The sequence below is a fragment of the Schistocerca cancellata genome, chromosome 5 (assembly GCF_023864275.1).
Source record: "Schistocerca cancellata isolate TAMUIC-IGC-003103 chromosome 5, iqSchCanc2.1, whole genome shotgun sequence".
In the NCBI taxonomy this organism is placed as follows: domain Eukaryota; kingdom Metazoa; phylum Arthropoda; class Insecta; order Orthoptera; family Acrididae; genus Schistocerca; species Schistocerca cancellata.
In genome coordinates this window covers 735,026,948-735,046,184 of record NC_064630.1, presented here as the reverse complement: position 1 = coordinate 735,046,184, position 19,237 = coordinate 735,026,948, and the positions used below count along the sequence as shown (strand labels likewise).

Below are 19,237 nucleotides of genomic sequence, written 5' to 3'. Positions count from 1 at the left end.
AGTAAAAGGCATAAAAGATTAGACCAAATCTAAAAACTGGAAAAAAAGAGTGGTCTTTACCAGGGGGAGTGGTCATGGCTTCTCAGACCAAGAAAACATCAAGAGAGGCCCCAACCATAACCACATTGCCTCTGCTCCTAGAGCAAAGCAAAACCTTATATCTGGAAATAACCACTTTCATGGAGGAAACTGAGGACCAGTTCAACCATCCTTGAATTTTCTGCTAATATTAAAATTAAGGAAGACTATACTTAGCATGAAGGGCCAAAAGAAGGGAACATTCTGCCAATATATGGGATACTGTCAATCTGGCTCCACAACCATATTGTGGGTGTGGTTTGTTACACAGGAGGAAGCAGTGGGTTAGCCTGGTATGATTAATGTGTAGGAAGAGCATCAAAGCATTGTAATCTCCTTGATTGCACGGAGTTTATTACTTACAGCAATAGTGCACCAGATGTCATTCGACCTGTGGACAAAGAGAGATTTGACATAGATCTGCATATCCACAGCTGGAGTCATGAAAGGTAATGGAGGGTGAGTATTAGCTTATCTAGCCAAATGGTCAGCCAGTTCATTCCCTGATACCCACATGGCTTGGGACCCAGAGAAAGACAACTGAGCAGGCGGCATGACCAAGGAAGGAGAGACAGTCATGAATAGCAGAGGCCAAAGTATGACGAGAGTAGCAGGCTCCTCAATGAGTCAGAACATATTAAAACACTGTGGAGGGAGGCCTGAGTAACAAAATGGAGGGTCCTGGTAATGGCAGTGAACACACTACATGATTCTGGAAATAAATGGTGTTCTAACCTAGTAGGAGATGAATGCGTATTCCACTTTATGTATTGTCTTAGTGTAGAAGATGGCAGCACGCTGGAACTCTGCAAGGACGGAATGTACAAGAATCCAGAAGACCACAGGGGCGACAGAGACTTTAGGATCCTGGAATAGTTTGGTCCTAATCCATAGTCTAGGTACCATCCAAGGGGTGTGTGTGAGAGGAAATACATGGGGCACATTCCAATGATTTGAGATGCAGATCCCAAAAGAGGGAAGTGAAACGCATTTCAACTGGCAATCCTACCCATGCACAGTGATCAGGAGGGAGAAGTCCCTTGTTTGCAAAGAGGACAGAGTACACGGGATGGTCATGGAGTCTGCGAATGGTGATTGCGTAAGAAACCAGGAGTTGGCTTTGTCGTATTTGTAGAGGGGGGAATCCCCGCTTCTGTGAAGGGACTGTCAATGGGACTAGTGTGAAAGGTACCAGTAGCCAGATGCATCCAACAATGGAGAACACAATCAAGCATTTTCAGAAAGGAAGGAGCCGCTAAGCCATAAACCTGACTTCCATCATGTAGTCTGGACAAGACCAGAGCACGATAGAGATGGAGAAGAGTAGCATGGTCTGCACTTCAAGATGTGTGGGCCAGAAGGTGGACAGCACTAAGCTTCCACATGCATGTACACCTCAGGTGGTGAATATGGGGCAGCCACACCATCTTTTCAAAAAAAGGACCCAAGAAACGGGACTGTGCTGCACCATCTAGGAGATGGTCGCCTAAATAAAGTTCTGGAACAGGGTGTACTATGAACTAACGTCAAAAATGCAAAACCTGTGTTTTGGTGGTAGAAAATTGGAAGCCACAGAATACAGCCCATGCAGAGGTCCGTTGGATGGTGCCTTGGAGCTGGCACTCAGCAGACACAACCGAGTGGAAGCTACACCAGATGCAAAAATCGTCAAGATACAACACCGGGGTGATGTGAGGGCCAACACAGTTTACAAGCCCATTGATGGCTATGAGGAAGAGTGTGACACTTAATACAGTACCCTGTGGTATATCATTCTCCTGAATCCATAATTTCTGAATGAAAATTGGAAGAGGGCCACGAAAGCCACAGTCATGGAGCCGTGTCATATGCCTTATGTAGGTCAAAGAAGACCGTGATTGCAGTTTCCAATCTGGGTAAGTGGGGAGTTGGAGATCATCCTTCCCAGAAGCCACATTGATATGGGAACAAAAGGCCCCAAGAGTTAAGTACATAACATAACCGTCCTTTCAAACTGTTTACAAAGTACATTTGTCAGGCTAATTGGGCAATGGCTGTCAAGAGATGTTGGGTTCTTCCCAGGCTTAAAGACAGGAATAACTACACTGTCTCACCATTGTGAGGAAAAGGCACCCGTGAGCCAAATGTGGTTGAAGACCCTGAGTAGATATTGCCTGTGTAATGTCCAAGTGTTGGATCATCTGGTTGTGGATGGAATCTGGGCCTGGGGCCATGTCATGTGAAGAGGTAAGAGCCTGTAAGAATTCTCATTCAGTGAAGGGGTCATCATAGGGTTCAGGTTGGTGAGGGTTGAAACAGAAGGGGGGGGGGGAGGGTTTCTGTTCAACTGTGTTTCTGCTGGAGAAAGACAGCAGGATAGGAAAAGGATACAGATGCTGTTGCAATGTGTGTCGCAAGGTGTTCTGCAAGAACCAATGGATCTGTAGACAGAGCATCTTGAAGGATAAGGCCCTGGACAGTTGACTGTTGCTGGCAGCCCAGAAGGCTAGAGAGCTTGGACCAAATCTGTGATACGTTTGCATGGAGGAAACATAGCACTCCCAGCATTCCTTTTTACTCCACTTAATAAGGAAACAAGCCTTAGCATGGAGATGCTTAAAAGTGAGGAAGTCGGTCTGTGAAGGGAGTAATTTACATCACTGCAGTGTCTGTCAGTGGTACTGTACAGGGACTGCTATGTCCTTGGTCCACCATGGTACTGGTCGATGATGAGGGAGATCTGTGGATAAGAGGACAGCAGTGCCAGCAGCATGAAGAATAGTGGCAGAGATGCCCTGCATGAGCACATCAATGCAATTATCATCACGTGGTTACCAATGTAGACAAACCACAATAGCAGGGGAGGAGTCTGTGAAACCGAAGCAGTAAAGGTGCCATAACTGGCACTGAAGTGGGTAGGGGAATCGTCATTGAGGAGACACAAATCAAAGTCTGTAGTAAGCGAAAGAGTAGAAGACCCCTACCCGTCAAAGTGGCACTCCCCACACTGAAGTCCCCAGGGAGGAGATATGTGGGCAAGAGGTGCTGTATTAAGGTAAACAGTTCAACATAAGGAAGTGGCCTAACTGGAGACAGGTAGACATTGCAAACAGGGATTGCAAGTCATCTGCACGCTAACCACTATTGCTTCCAGGTTGGTATGCATGGGGATCCAGTCAGTAATGAAATCAATGCGAACCAAAGTGCAGGTCCTCCAGATGCTATTCCGGGGCCAGCACAGTTCCAACAGAACACCCAATAATACAAAATGTTACAGAGTGGTCATCACAGAAGTGAGTTTCTTGAAGAGCAAGAGAGAACAAAGAGTAGGAGGAAACAAGGCATTGTATTTCTGGGAGGTGACAATAATATCCATTGCAATTCCCCTGGATTATTGTGTGGTGAGATTCCAGGTGAGACGAACTGTGGGGCAATCATGTTACTTGGTCAGTGGTCATCACGAACAAGGATGTGGTGACATCCATAAAAACTGTGTCTGGTTCAGGATGAGGTGGACGGGGTGAAGCCCTCTGGGAAGTCAGGGAAGCCTCGTCCTTTGACTTGCACTGCTTCTTCTTCTCCCTCAGAGGGAGGGAGGAGGCGTTATCAGTAAGGGAATAGGTGGCAGTGATGTCAGGATCTGACAGAGAGCAAGTGGATTTGGAGCCCTTGGAGCGTGGATCTCTCCTCTGGCCCGAGAGTGCAAGCTTCCTGTCCTGAGAATGCTGGAGAGAGGTGTCCCGAGATGGAGCCCCATCCCTAGCAGGAGCCAGAGAAGAGGATGTTTTCCCTGGTTAGGAGGATGAGGAGGAGGAGGAGGAGGAGGAGGAGGAGGAGGAGGAGGAAAAGTTCCTGGAGATGGAAGCCACCAAGGGTGAAGAAAGGGGAGGGCAGTAGGATGGGGGTAAGGGTGACGGGTGAGGAGTGGAAGGCGTAACTGAGAAGAGATTTACATGGTGAAGCCTATCAGATTTCTTCCAGGCCTTAAAGTAGCTGAGATGGTCAAGGGTCTTTATTTGCTGACTACTTTTACCTTCATGTACACTGGACACTCAGGTTAGTGGGGAGAATGGCAACCAGAGTAGTTTACATAACTGGGCAGTGGGGTGCAAGGGATCCCCCATGAAGAGGACAGCTACTAGTCACCACTGATGGGAGTGGCATCACATCACGAGGACATGTGGCTGATCTTGAGGCAATGGAAGCAATGCATGGGAGGTGGAATGTACGGTTTCACTTCACATCTTTGTTCCATTACCTTGACCTTATCGGACAGGGTATCCCCTCAAATGCCATGATAAAAGTACCAGTGTCTCCATGATAGTCCTTAGGGCCTTGCTGGACATGCCAGATGAAATGAAGGCCACATAATTCCAGATTTGCTGTAAGTTCATCATCGAACTCGAAGAGAGGGTACCTAAGGAAAATTTCATCCTGTGTCATACTGAGTGACTTGTGAGGAGCGATAGCCATGGGGTTGTCTCCTAAACAGACGCAGGCACACAGGGAGGATGGCTGACTGGCAGAAACTGTCTTTATAAGGAGGGAGCCAGATCTCATCTTGCTTAATGACTCAACTTCACCGAACTTATCCTCAGTATGTTCCACAAAGAAAAGGAGTTCAGTGGTAGCAAAAGTCTCCCTGTCAGTCCTGATACAGACCAGGAAATGTGGAAGGGGTTTTGCCCCAAGCTGGCATGTCTGGCCCTCCTCCAAGGACGTATCCAAGGAGTGTAACACTGGAGAGGCAGAAACAGGAACTGAGACTGAACTATGTTAAGGAAGAGACACAGCCACAGTAGAGTGGCCAGAGAGTTTAACACATTTCATGTGCCAAACGTCCACCCTGGTACCAGTAACTCTGAACAGGGGCTCACCTTGTGGGCACCACCCAGCCACAGCAATGGCTGCCTGGCAGGATGGTCATTGCCAGCAGTTCTGATGCCCCAAAAAGAAAGACTCCTAGGCTTGCACAAGGCATTCACAGCACAGGTACCAGCAGTGTGATTCCTGTGGTATCAGGGGGCTCAGCCAGATGGGTACATAACAGATGCAACACCATGACCTGGCTACCAAGCTGGTGACCTAGTGAGGAGGTGAAAGGGTTTTAGCAGGGAGGGACAGGAAGTGGGAAGGGGGAAAAGAAAGAGGGAGAGGAGAAGGAGGGGAGGGGGAGAGGAACCCACACCAAAGATGCTAGGGAGTGAGTTCTTCCCCATCTGGCTCACACTACAGATTTCAAATTTGGAGATGGAGGTCAAACCCCTGAGGGGGACCAAAAAAGAATGGCCAAAAAGGAAGAGGAAAAGCAACCAAACAAAACCGTAAGATGAAGCAAAGTCATGAGGATAGCCAGGCCAACATAAAGAAAAGGAAATGAAGGGGCAAAGGGAATGGAAGAAGAACAGGGAAGGCGAAGGAAGGGGAAGGGAAAACAGCCTGGAAAAGAATAAAGGCTGCAATAGCTGAGGGACCTGTGCGAGCCACACACATATCCACAAAAAAGCTGTTGGCCCCATGGAGAGACAAATTTTGTTGACAAAAAATGTAAGGACGTCTGCATTTCTAAACATGTGAGCAAAAATCTTAAGTACTAACATCAACATCTTTTGCAACAAACTGTATTTAGATGGAGAAAGCAAGACAAATGGTATATATATGTTCCATTAAGACCACTGATGTTATTTTATTTCAATAAAACGAAACACATTAGGTGACAAAAATATGTATTTTGTTGGAGTTGCAAGACAGATTTAAAATATCTTCACTGGTTTCAGAAATAGCCTCAGAAAAAAGTAGGCCTCTTGAAAGAAGGACATAAAGCAGATAACACTTGAGTAAACCAACACTATAGGTGACTCCCAATAAAATGATGGTGCTGCTATGTTTGTTACTGTTGGTTATTGCCCACTGTGTTATGTCTATCATCTTACAGTTATTGTGTGGTTTTTCTTTCACAAAATATGTGAGTACATTGTGTACAACCTGCCAGTGACTGCCACAATTCTTCCTCTTATCCATACTTTCTAATATATAAACTACTTTTAAAGTGCCAAAATGTACTACAATAAATAAAATGTCTAAAAATCACTGCACTGTACAATGTTCTTGCTGTGAGACAGTTGCAATTCCTGAAATCCATTGCCAGTGACCTCTGGCCTGCCAAGTCTGTTGATAAACCACGAAAATCCACCGCATTATGCCACACACAAACTGAACCAGCCTGTGGGCAGATCGGTGAGACTAGATACGACGGGCAGGGCAATGATGGGCTTCAGATTGGCAAGCCCAGTCCGTTAGAGATACCCACAGAAATTGCCTGCAGTTTTGGCCCATCATGGAAGTCCACTGGTGTGATCATCTACTTACATGTCACAGACACCATGTTGATGAAATGAGACCGCGGTGATCAATCCATGCAAGAGATAACTTGCATGTATACTCCCTCTTCTTTTTCTATGACATTATTTTCATGTTTGGTTTTCTTCCAGCCACCTTTCAGCTTGATTCATTCTGGCCTGCCACCTGGACTCTTAATAATGATGCAGGTGCATCTCTTTTCTCCCAAAATCTCTTCAATTTTCCTTTAGGTGGCATCTATGTATGTCTATATAGCCTTAGATTTCTCATCTATCAATTCCTGCTTTGCCATTTTGCACTGCCTTTCAGTCTGCTGAATTTATATATTTCCCCTTTTTGTCATTTAGATTCAATTTCTCATGTATTATCCTAGGATTTCTAACAGACAGATGTGAATATTACTGACCCATCATTTTTCTAAGTCATGGTTTCAAAATGCTGTCTCAAATTATATACAGAAGAATGGAAAAACTAGTAAAAGCTGACCTCTGGGAAGATCAGTTTGGGTTCCAGAGAAAGGCAGAAATGCTCAATGCAGTACTGACCCTACAACATATCTCAGAAGATACAGAGAAGAGAAATGATGAGCATTTCTTGCATTTACAGATTCAGAGAAAGTTTTTGAACATGTTGACTGGAATATATCCTTTGAAATTCTGAATATGGAAGGGATAAAATACAGAGAGCAAAAACTTATCTTCAACTAGTACAGAAACCAGAGCACGAGCCAGGGTTGTAGCTTCTTCCAGAGATTATTCAATCTGTACACTGAGCAAGCAGTAAAAAGAGACAAGGAGAAATTTGGAACAAGAATTAAATTTCAGGGAGAAGAAATAAAACATTTGAGCTCTGTCAATGAAACTGTAATTCCGTAAGAGATGTCAATGGATTTGAAAGATCAGTTGAACAGAATGGATAATGTTTTGTAAAGAGATTATAAGATGAACTTCCAAGAGAAATCTGTTAACATCAAATACAAATTTAAATGTTACAAAGTCTTTCTTTGGGTATTTATCTAGTGTTATCCTGTATGGATGCGAAATGTAGATAATACACAGGTTGGAAACATGAGAATAGAAGCTTTTGAAAATGTCATACTACAGAAGAATTTTGAAGCGTTGAAGCGTAGATGGGTAGATTAAACAACTAATTAAAAGTATGGTATTGAATTGAGAAAAACAGAACATCTTCACACAACTTGACAGAAGCAGGGGACAGGTTGATACAACACAGACTGAGGTGTCAAGAAATAATCAATTTTGTAATGGAGAAGAGAGAGAGAGAGAGAGAGAGAGAGAGAGAGAGAGAGAGAGAGAGAGAGTCAAATGGGTGTAGTTTGCAGTAGTTGTGCAGATATGAAGAAATTTGCACATTGTTGACTAGTGAGGAGGGAGCATCATCAAACTAGCCTTCTGACTGAAGAGAAGAACAACAAAGGAAGAATTGAAGTAAAATAAGGGGATGCATACAAAATACTTAGTTGCAGATGATGTAAGATATTGTACCTCCAATTAGTGCCATACACCATCTCTGGGTCAAAAAATATGCCTATGTTGTGTTGCTTTCAAAGGAAAGACTCCTGTATAGCCACTTCCAGTTGTTAAAAGTTTGGGGTAGAACAATATCTTCTGAAACCACAATAGAAGTGACTCAAAAAGAATCTTTTCTTCAGAATCCACATAATGTGACTTTTGATCAATCCTCTTAGATTTTCCAACACAACCAGTAAAAGCAAAATCGAAACAACTATTTATAGACATGCAATCCTTCCCTAGTTTCAGTGGAGGAATCAAAATCACTTCTACCAGGAGCAGAGATAAATGTCCTTCCAAACATATATTCTTAAAAGATTCCAGGAGGATTTCATTTGATTCTAAATTTAGTTTCAGTAGCATGCCATACGGAATTTAGTCAGGGCCAGGAGCTGTATTTTCCATTACAGTGAAAGAAGATTCTAACCTCTGCATGGAGAAGGAACTGTTACGCATTTCTGTGTTGGTATACTGAAAGTCAACATTCTCCAGTCCATAGCTACCCTGATGTTATTGGAATGCATTATCTTATTGTGCACTTAAAGTTATATTTTAAAAATGTTCTATAACTGCCTGTACTATAAGACATGGTGAGTTCACTGTACGGCAACCATTGTATTTGTACTCTTCCTTCCTCAAATGCTTGTGATTGATTTCTTCCTATTTCACCAGGGAACAGATTGCCTCTTTTGCTGTCCTGTGGTCCTTAGAACAGATACATCAGCACTTGTGGTGTGCTCCATCCTGTCCTGGACCTCATCTCATTATTCAAATACTGTCATCAGAGTGTACAATGTTCAGTGGGCTCTTCTGAGTAACTGTTTGAGAAGCTTTGTTTTGGTGGCTGTTATTCTTTGCAGATGTAACCAGATTGGTAAGTTACCACTCACATAGAGATCAATACAAACTTCCCACTGAGCATTGCTTGCAAGTGCAGGTGAGCCAGAGTATAGACATGTGGCAGAGATATATCTTGTTGCTGAGCTAAAGTGCATTACCGTTGAAGATGCATATATTCACAGTCAAGATTAGACTCTGGGGCACATGAACCACAGGGTATTAAGGCTTTGCAGAAGGAACAAACGATGAGGTTCCTTTATTACCTCTCTGGAATTTCAGCCAAATGGTAGTAGGTACATTAAGCACACAGTGATCTTAAATAACACATGAATAACTACAGCACATACTTGTAAGTGGGAGACGAGAGTGATTTTAAGGAGTGTTATGTCTCTCAAATTCTTCCAGGAGAAAATTCAATATCAACAGCCTGCTGGATAAAAAAATTTGCTCTCCCTTGCAAGATGCACTTTTAGATGAACTCTGCAAAATGCCAGCTAACATAACAGATGTTAAACAGGAAAGGATCATTTTAAAAAGACACCATCATAAAGACAGCAGAGGAGGTAATTTGTTTCAGTGAAAAGAAGAGAAATGATTGGTTTCATGACAATAACAAATTGATTAAGAATCTCAAAAATGTCCAGGAGTACACTTACCTATGTCCTGCTCAACATCCATCTTCCATTGAAAAAAAAAAAAGAGTTTCCAAGAGCTCATACAGTAATGTCAAAGTTTGGGGGAGGAGATTGGACAGTGAGGTCTTCAGTCTCATCAGATTAGGGAAGGACAGGGAAGAAGTAGGCTATGCCCTTTCAAAATCACCATCTCTGCATTCGCCTGGAGCGATTTAGGGAAATCACAGAAAACTTAAATCAGAATGGCTCGATACAGGATTAAACCGTCATCCTCCCGAATGTGAGACCAGCATGCTCGCCATTGCACCATCTCGCTCGGTGCAATGTCAAAGTGAAACAATAATAATCAAGAACAATAAAGTCAAAATGAAACAATAACTATCAAGAATAACTGGTGGCAACAAAGAAACAAGGAAGTTTAACGTCTGTCAAGTGCCAGAGTCTTGTGGCATTTTCTCACTGGAGTGAGAGAGAGATGTGGAACTGTTTATCAGGAACCCTTAATGACTCTGTCAGTATGACACTCTCCACTGACAGACAGGACATTTTGGTTCAGTGGAAAGAACACTTCAGCTAATTCTTAAACTGTAGTAAACCTTGAATGACAGCTCCACCAACTTTTCATGAATTTAGCAAGGCTCTGGACAGCATGACACCAAGAAATCCATCTGGACCTGACAACATCCCTCTGGATATAATTGAAAGTGGTGGCTTGGTTCTAAAAACCAGATTATCCTCTGATTTTCTTCTAATGTGGAAAATTTGCAACGTATTGGCTGATATGAAAACTCAACAATTATCACCCACTTCAAAAAAGGCTACAAAGCAGTTGATGTAAGTATTGTGGCAATCTGTGCTCTCTGTAGAAGGTAAAAGTTTTTCCTAGAATTTTGTTCAACTGCATCCAGACACTTTCAGTGACTGTACTTCCTGAATCTCAATGTTAATTTTGACCCTCCAACAGCACTTTTGATATGATGTGTCTAGGACGATTGTAGGAGAAATGCAGGGAACAACTTAAGTCTTTACTATTAGTGTTCTATGACATTACTTTACTGTTCTTGATATACATTAATGACTTACCATTCCACATTAATGAAGATGCAAAGTTAGTTCTTTTTGCTGATGATACAAGTATAGTAATAACATCCAAAAACCAAGAACTAAGTGATGTAATTGTAAATGATGTTTTTCACAAAATTATTAAGTGGTTCTCAGCAAATGGACTCTCTTTGAATTTTGATAAAACACAGTATATACAGTACCATACAGTAAATGGCACAACTCCAGTAATAAATATAGACTGTGAACAGAAGTCTGTAGCTAAGGTAGAATTTTCAAAATTTTTAGGTGTGTCCATTGATGAGAGGTTAAACTGGAAGCAACACATTGATGGTCTGCTGAAACGTCTGAGTTCAGCTATGTATGCTATTAGGGTTATTGCAAATTTTGGTGATAGGAATCTCAATAAATTAGCTTTCTATGCCTACTTTCATTCACTGCTTTCGTATGGTATCATATTCTGGGGTAATTCATCGTTGAGTAGAAAAGTATTCATTGCTCAAAAACATGTAATCAGAATAATTGCTGGAGCCCACCCACAGTCATCCTGCAGACATCTATTTAAGGATCTAGGGATCCTCACAGTAACCTCACAGTATATATATTCACTTATGAAATTTCTTGTTAATAATCCAACCCAGTTCAAAAGTAATAGCAGTGTGCATAACTATAACACCAGGAGAAAGGATGATCTTCACTATGCAGGGATAAATCTGACTTTGGCACAGAAAGGGGTAAATTATGCTGCCACAAAAGCCTTTGGTCACCTACCAAACAGCATCAAAAGCCTGACAGATAGCCAACTAACATTTAAAAATAAATTAAAAGAATTTCTAGATGACAACTCCTTCTACTCATTGGCTGAATTTTTAGATGTAAATTAAGGAAAAAATAAATAAAACATTAGTGTCATGCAATATTTTGTGTAATGTAATATCTTGTACAGACATCTTTTATTAACCTGACACGTTCCACATCATTACGAAGTGTTGTATTCATGATCTATGGAACAAGTATTAATCTAATCTAATCTAATAGAAAAGGTCTTCGATACAGTGACCAGTGGAGCTATGTCAAATGTCTTAAAATGTTTTGACTGCCCTGGACACTTTGTTGCACTGATTCAAGCTCTCCAGTATGATACATCAGGGGAAGTGCTACATTACAATGAAACATCTGATAATTGGCCTATAACTGAAGGGTTCAAACAATGATGTGCCCTCAGGTCCCCATTGTTTGTCCTTTATATCACAGCCGTTTTAGGAGACATTGCTTGTAAACAATGCAGGTGTAGAACTTAAATACAGATCTGACAGAGGACTATTCAGTCAGTCCACACTCCATTCTAAAAGGTTCACAACTCTCACAAGGTAACTAAACTGCAGTACGCAGATGACAATGCTTCACAAGCTCATACACCTGCAGTGTTACAATTCTCTGTGAATTGTGTCAATAGTGTATATGAAAGGACTTTGGCCTCACCATCAACACTCCAGAAAGGGGTGCGAGCACACCCAACTCCTGGGTCTGTCTTTCCAGATTACAATATCTTTATTTCCAGCACATCTCTGGAACAGGTGCATGAGTACCCCTATCTAGGAAGTGTACCATCAACTAACTGCTCGCCTCAGAAGGATACAGAGAACAGAGGACAGGCTGCCCAGACTGTTTTTGAAAGTCCCACACATCAGCTCTGCTGTCTGAGCAACTTTATCTACCAGCAAGACAAGTGGGTTGCTGATGGGTTAGAATGGTATATGCTGGTTGATTTGGATACTGTTATCTTGCCAATTAAGTATTGTCAGTGCTAGGCATCCGGCCAGATGTAGAACTGTACCAATTAACTCTCAGCTGTGATTGATGTCCGACTGGACTTAGTTAAGCTCAAAGTGCTGTTGTGCTCTGCCAATGAACTAATCACTTCAGAGACTTTTCTTCTTAATCTAAATTTAGATAAAAAATTGTTAATCTATGTGTTATCAGACTTGATTGTTTTGCATCTCTAGGGACACTGTTTTGAATCCTTTCATTTTATGTGTTGCTGGAAGGAAGTGTTTTATCACTAACTGTGAATCTTTTTTGCTTGCATGGACTACCTGAAGGTCATTAAGGGTCTTCCTGGATAAAGATCTGACACTACACACCAAACTGATGGTTTATCAAGTAGTAGTTGTTTCTATCCTGCTCTACTGCTGCGAAATCTGGACACTATATTGCCTTAAGGAACCAGAATGTTTCACTCAACAGAAGCTTACAATGATGTGAGCACACATGGTGCTCATCTGAAGTGCTATAAGGATCAATTCAAGAAGAACCTACAAATACAATCTAAACACTGACCCACGTAACTGGTGGTCTATAGGGGATCATACTTGCTGGCACACATCTACTTTGGCTGACATCTTAGATTTTGAGCAGGAATGCCAAAAGCTAGAAAACGGGGAATGTTGGAGATGCAAGAGATGTGCTCTCCACCCTCTATTGCATGTAAGTTTCATGCCAGGATTGGTCTGCTAAGCCATCAAGGGCATCTCCACACCTCACCTATGATGCAATAAAGGAAATACAGAAGAAAAATAAAAAAAGAAACTACTATATTAGTATCAGCCACTACTGCTCATGTCTCTCTGATGAACACAGCATCACTTTTCACTCTCTCGCCAGTGAGGTCATCCTTCCTGCAGAATATGTAGTATATTAGTAAGAGTGCCAAAATGTTTGAAGAGTGCTTGCTGTAGACATATGCTTAATGGTCTATCCTGCGTTGAGTGTTTTAGCTACTGTATGTGTGTGTTTTGAATCTTGCCTATATTCCACAGACATATGGAAGCCATTTATCAGTGCGGATTTTCTTGCCCCTGTTCTCTCTACTTCGGAGAAATGCCTCTCGTTTCAGTGTAGAAGGGGATGTTTCTCCACTATGCTCCTGTGATGCCAAAACAATATCTCATTGTTTGGCTGTTAGACTAAGAATCAATTTGCGAGTAGATGTGGGCAACATAATACTTACTTCCTTTCAATTGCATCTGCCAATATGGATATTTGTAGCAGTATCAGTCTATGTCAGGGCTTCCCAACGTCTGGTCCGCAGAACCCTTAGGGGTCCGCCAGCTCTTTCTAGGGGGTCCGCGGCCACCTTTCAGCAAATCGTGTAAAATAATGAGTAAAATTATTGAATAAAAATGTGAAAATCAAATTCATCACTATTTTTTTTTTCATGTGAAAAACATGTGTACTTTTACTTCAGGTCGTATTCCCAAGCAGCCTTTGCGGTTCCTAAGTGAGAACCCAAACACAGTTTAGTGCCGGAGAATGCGGCTTCTCTGATCAACTCTTTCGCAACAATATGGGGGTCGTTTGTGCACCGGATCAAGGCGCTAGATGTGCTGAAACCTTTTACGCATGCGCCGAGCGAGCTTTGTCGACCAATCACCGTGCTCGCTGGCACGTATGTGGCCCCAGGCATCATTAAATGTTAAACTTGCTTTGTCAATGCACTACCAATTTGATAAGTCGTTTTTTGACCAGTTTATTACTTCTAACATGGATCGGTGGCTGAAGTCAGGATCATCGAAGAAGGGTACAGTTTCTCCATTGCCTTCACAACAAGGGAAGTTTCTAGTTGAAATGAATGAGTAGGGAGGACGACCAAAGGAAGAACAATCACAAGAAGCTCCACAGCCAGGTTTATTATGTGAAAACTCTCCAAGTACTCCATTGGTTGCAATATCCTGTGGAAGTGGAATAACCAAGAAGCGTAAGTATAACGAAAGCTATATAGAAATGGGCTTTATGGAGACAAAGGAGGGTAAAGCTCAGTGCGTAATTTGTGCACGAGTCCTTCCGAACAGTAATGGGTCCAGTTAAACTGCACCGTCATTTTGAAGGTACTCCCCCAGATTTCCAGGCTAAAGACATTGATTTTTTCAAAAGGAAGAGTGCTGAATAGCTGCTTCTCAGCATTGCATGAAAACTCATGCAAAAACAATTAATGAAAATTCATAAAAAGCTTCTTTCTTGGTTAGTTATCGAGTGGCAAAAACAGGCAAAGCTCATACCATTGCAGAAAATCTCATAAAACCATGTTGTTATGATCATTGGGAACATGGCATTTGCATTAAGAAGCTTTGATTTTCCATGGGTTTCGTTCTGAAATTTAAAGTTACTGTGCTCTTGACTGACTATGGGTCTCCCATGGATTTTCGACTGAAGAAGGGGTCTGCCAGCTGAAAAGGTTGGGAAGCCCTGGTCTATGTAACAGTCTTAGATTTACATAGAGGCTTCTTTAGTGTCATGGCTGCACTGATCTGGATGTGTGTCTTGTTTCACCAAAAGAAAAAGTTCACTTTTACTTTAATTTCATGAATTTTTCACTCTGTAATGTGTACTTCCATTGACACAGGATGGTCACCTCACCAATTAGCATACTTTGCTGGGGCAGACATGAAAACTCTATTTCATTTTGCTGACTGTCCATATCTACCACAAGTAATTTTGCTGTTCCACTGAACGGCATTGTGGCCAAACCTCTGGCATTTGAAACACTTAACTGGATTTTATATGAAAGATTATATCTTAATGTACATGTATCCAGCATTTATACATTTTCATGATGTAGGTGTATTGAAAATTAAAATGAAAACTGGTGTTTCCTCCACATATCATTTGGTTTCTCCATTATATTCCCATTTTAGCCACTCATATTTCTGACCATTCTTCCTGTAACTGTCTTATGTTGGTGTACTCGATGTTGCAGCATGGCACAACACCCTTGAAAAAGTTGAGGGTGTTGTGAACTTCACAAATAATTATGAAGCCAGTCAAGTTCTTTGTCCTCAGTGATTCTGCTGCTTGTGGAAACCTCTGTAAGAATGGTGCCATTAAAGAGCCTTTCCACAGCTTTAATAGTAGCTCAAGTGGAGGCTGGGGAGAATGTCTCAAAAGCTAAGGCCTCCTCTCTTCATCAAAATAAATACAATGGTGCCCTGTTACTATTCTTTGCTTTATTATGGTTGAGTGCAAATCTGGAGGGCTTCCTTCTCAACTTTTCTTGGTAGGTTGGGTATTAATACTTCCTGACAGTCCACCCATAGGTTGGGCATTAATACTTCCTGACAGTCCACCCATAGGTTGGGCATTAATACTTCCTGACAGTCCACCCATAGTGCTCGGACTCTTAAAGGGTTTCATTGGATTTTGTTTCCATAAGCCGCTGGGATGTCAACTTGGGAAGAGCCTCACATAATAATCAGGCCTTCTACAACTTAAGTGTGGCAGGTTCCCTTGAGGCTGCCCACTGTTTTGCCTCAACAGCCACCCATCCCATTGCCATGGAGAACATCCTGAGGTTTCCTTCACAGTCCAGGCAATGAAGGTGAGGGTCCCATTCAGAATGGCATGCAACATTCTATCGGTGTGCTGCACTGGAGCGTGTAGTGTGTTTATTGTTAAGAAGACTGCCAGCACTGCCCAGTTCCCAGCTAGAATTCATCGCCAAACTTAGCCACCATTTGAGCTCCTTGTGCTGCTTCCCATTAGCATCACTCACAAGGCATACGTACATAATGAAATGCTACAGATGAGACGAACATCACATCTTACCTGATGAATATCTTGTAAGCTAAGGGTGTCATGATCACACGAGGTACCAATTTGAAAGTATAATAAAGGATTAACAATGTGGTTGTTTCTTTGTGTTTTATAATTCTATTGCGAATTTGACATGACTGTTGAAAACAGGTTACTCTCATGCTCCATATTTTAATTTCAAGCAATCAGGTCTGATGTCAGAAATAATTATTTTATTTTGATAGCTCAATACATTTTCTTTTGCAGTGACTTCAAGTTGGTGTTCTGTAAGAACAGCATATTCAGCAAAATTCCACTTCATTTCCTGGTACTGATAGTCTATGTTCATAACTTTATTTACCATAAAGAAGACATGTCAAGTTGTAGACAGGCATGACTAAAAGACACTCTTTTAATCGTACCTGTCTGCAACTTGACACATCTTCTTTATGGTATTTATCAATCTATCTTTTCCTACACTGCTGATATTCGTACCTGGAGTTTCCATTGTTTGATTCATTACTTTATTTGTAAGACTTCTTGCATTTTGACAGAAAACTTTAAGTGATTGTTTTCTCAACTGCTTGAACTTAACCAATCTGTATTACTTCACTTTGCAAGTAGCTTTGTTGTTGGAAGTACTTAGTAAAGGACAAATACCACTATGGTCAGACTGTACTGCTTCTGGCCATTAACTATATTAACTGTGCAAAATATTTCTTCATTTGGTACAAATCCACACTGTTATGATGGTACCACATGATGTATTTTTGTCTTCATAATGTGTACGTAACGACTTCATATGCGCCATATTGGAATCGTGGTTTATGGTCGTTTCCACCATATTTGTGACGTCATGGGTCAAAGCAGACGGGCGGGATCGGACGCTTCCGTATTTCCCATTTTCCCCCATTACCTTATGAGCTCTTCCAGTGTCGACAATCCACTAAAGCCAATAAATTTAAGTGCAACATAGACTATGAAAAACATACTGATTTCTTCTTCAATGAAAATGTATATATTAACTTAAATTATATAATTTTATTTAAAATAAAACCCTATTAATAGTTAGCCCTACTCTTTAAGCAAAATCATCCATGCAGGTGAAAGATACTATGTTCCAGCAACAAATGTAAAACTGTGTACACTAAGCATAATTTATTTAATAAAATACATGCAATTAAAAGTGTTATATTCCACTGAGCACATCAACTGTGAATGGTGCAATTGCTATTACACGTTTATTTACTGCATGAAAGAAAAGAACTGTCATGATTCCAGATTTTAACTGAACACTAATCTTCCGACATAATTTTTCTTCTCTCTGGGATAATGTATTTGACCTAAATGTATTTTTAAATAAATTTTTGAAAACAAAGTTTGTATAACTGTGAATAATTGTGAAAGTAAGGTCATACTGAAACTGGTAAAAGTTACAAAGCGGTGCCACTTGCATTTTTGAATGGGTTTCTGAGAGCACTGCAAATAACTGAAAAAACGACGTAAATGTTAGCGATAAGGAAAATGCTTACATATTTTTAAACACTTCTCTGCAGTGAAGAAGCATGCTAACATCTGAGCAAGGAAAAGAAGCTGATTTGGGTATCAAATACCCGACTACGACAGTTTGAAGCTATAGTTTACAGTCTACTTCGAAGCACAAAATATGTTTAAATTATTTGAAACTCAGCGGTGATTGCATATTAACAACTTGCTGCATACTGTGCGGAGTTTTTATTGAGTAAATAATAAATCATACTCGTGTACGCCGTCATTATTAACCCAGTCCATGACAAACAATTTTTTCGCATCTTTGAATCAAATCTCTTCACATCATAATGTCACAGCAGTTCTTTAGGGGTATATATTAATACTGATTCTACAGGACTCGGCAGCCTCCAGGATTAAACATAAACACTCTCTCGCCGCCATTAATGTTGTTTGTCCAAAGAAGATACACAAATATAAGGAAAGAGATTTCTTCACTCAAGGAGGTTCGAAAAATAAAATCTCCTTGTGTGCGACGTAGACCACTTGTGCCACTGACGAGCGTAGTACATGTAGACATCTGAGTGTCAAAAGCTTAGATTGCGCTGCTAGCGTAGTGTTGGCGGAGCGTTAGAAACGATCGCTTGTGCAGACTGTGTAAAGTATCAGTTGTTAAATATTAAGTTTAATAAAAACAGAGATGTCCTCGTCGCTAAAGAGTGCATCGAGCAATAAAAATGATGAGATCGCTTCGTCAAGTTCGTTGCTCTCAATGTCTGAGCCAGGAGCCCAACCCGAGAGTAAAGTACTCGTGTTGTACACCGGTGGGACTATTGGAATGATGAGAGATCCGAAATTAGAAAGGTGAGATAGTTTAATAGTTTGTTAGATTAATTTACTCGAACTTTTATCAACGTTCTTATGTAAAGTTAAGTGCGAAACTTAATTTGATGACGAAGGCAGCGCAAATTATTTTAAGTGCTACAGGTAAACAGCTTGTGAATAATCAGGTTGAGTCGTACAACTTCGTTCTTAACTTGGATATTTTGCTAAGTGTTCAGTTAATGTTGATAGCGATGAAAATACTGTGTATTTTTTTAAAAACAGAGCTGGCTGAAAATCTTTTGCTTCAAATTCTTTCGAAGCGCTGTTATTAGGTACTGCAGTTCTTTTGAAACCTGATCCTTGGTGTGTTAAGTTTGCCTTTTTCTTTTGGTGGAACTACAAAGGACAGTACAGGCTTCAATCTCTTATACAGCAGAAACACCAACACTGTCGCACTATTCAGGGACACGTCACAATACTAATTAAATACTATTTACGTCGAAATAAATCGTTATAATAGACTATATGTAGGATGTTTTCAAATTGCTGCTATAGGACAAAGAGAGCGCTATGACCATAAGCTGTTAGAAAACAACCCAGCAATTCGGTAGAATTTCGGGAAACCCAAATCAGATCGGAACATGTAATTTATCCCAGCTTCTGAAGCGGGGAAAAAACAGTACAACTGTTGCCAATATTACTCTGAATAATAATGACGTTGTAGCCTTAGAAGTTACCATACCATTACGCACTTCATATTTGACGCTATTTAGAGTTGTTTTGCCTTGCCCATTTATGTTAAGATACATCAAATGAATTTGCAATTGCGAATAAAGACTGCCATCAGCTGTTGTAGAATGGATTGAGGAC

At 41.1% G+C, this 19,237-nt stretch overlaps 2 protein-coding genes across 2 annotated transcripts in view; one reads left to right on the top strand and one right to left on the bottom strand.

Annotated features, from left to right (window-relative positions):
- The window catches only part of LOC126187784 (leucine-rich repeat-containing protein 49), a 154,675-nt gene extending 136,601 nt beyond the window's left edge, over positions 1 to 18,074 (bottom strand). Inside the window, exon 1 of the mRNA XM_049929056.1 lies at positions 17,814 to 18,074. Within this exon, the coding sequence (XP_049785013.1) occupies positions 17,814 to 17,845 (32 nt within the window). The 5' untranslated portion in view covers positions 17,846 to 18,074. The remainder of the gene's footprint in view (positions 1 to 17,813) is intronic.
- Positions 18,075 to 18,120: 46 nt separating this feature from the next.
- Positions 18,121 to 19,237, top strand: part of LOC126187783 (L-asparaginase-like) — a 322,364-nt gene continuing 321,247 nt past the window's right edge. The window contains exon 1 of the mRNA XM_049929055.1: positions 18,121 to 18,406. Within this exon, the coding sequence (XP_049785012.1) occupies positions 18,243 to 18,406 (164 nt within the window). The 5' untranslated portion in view covers positions 18,121 to 18,242. The remainder of the gene's footprint in view (positions 18,407 to 19,237) is intronic.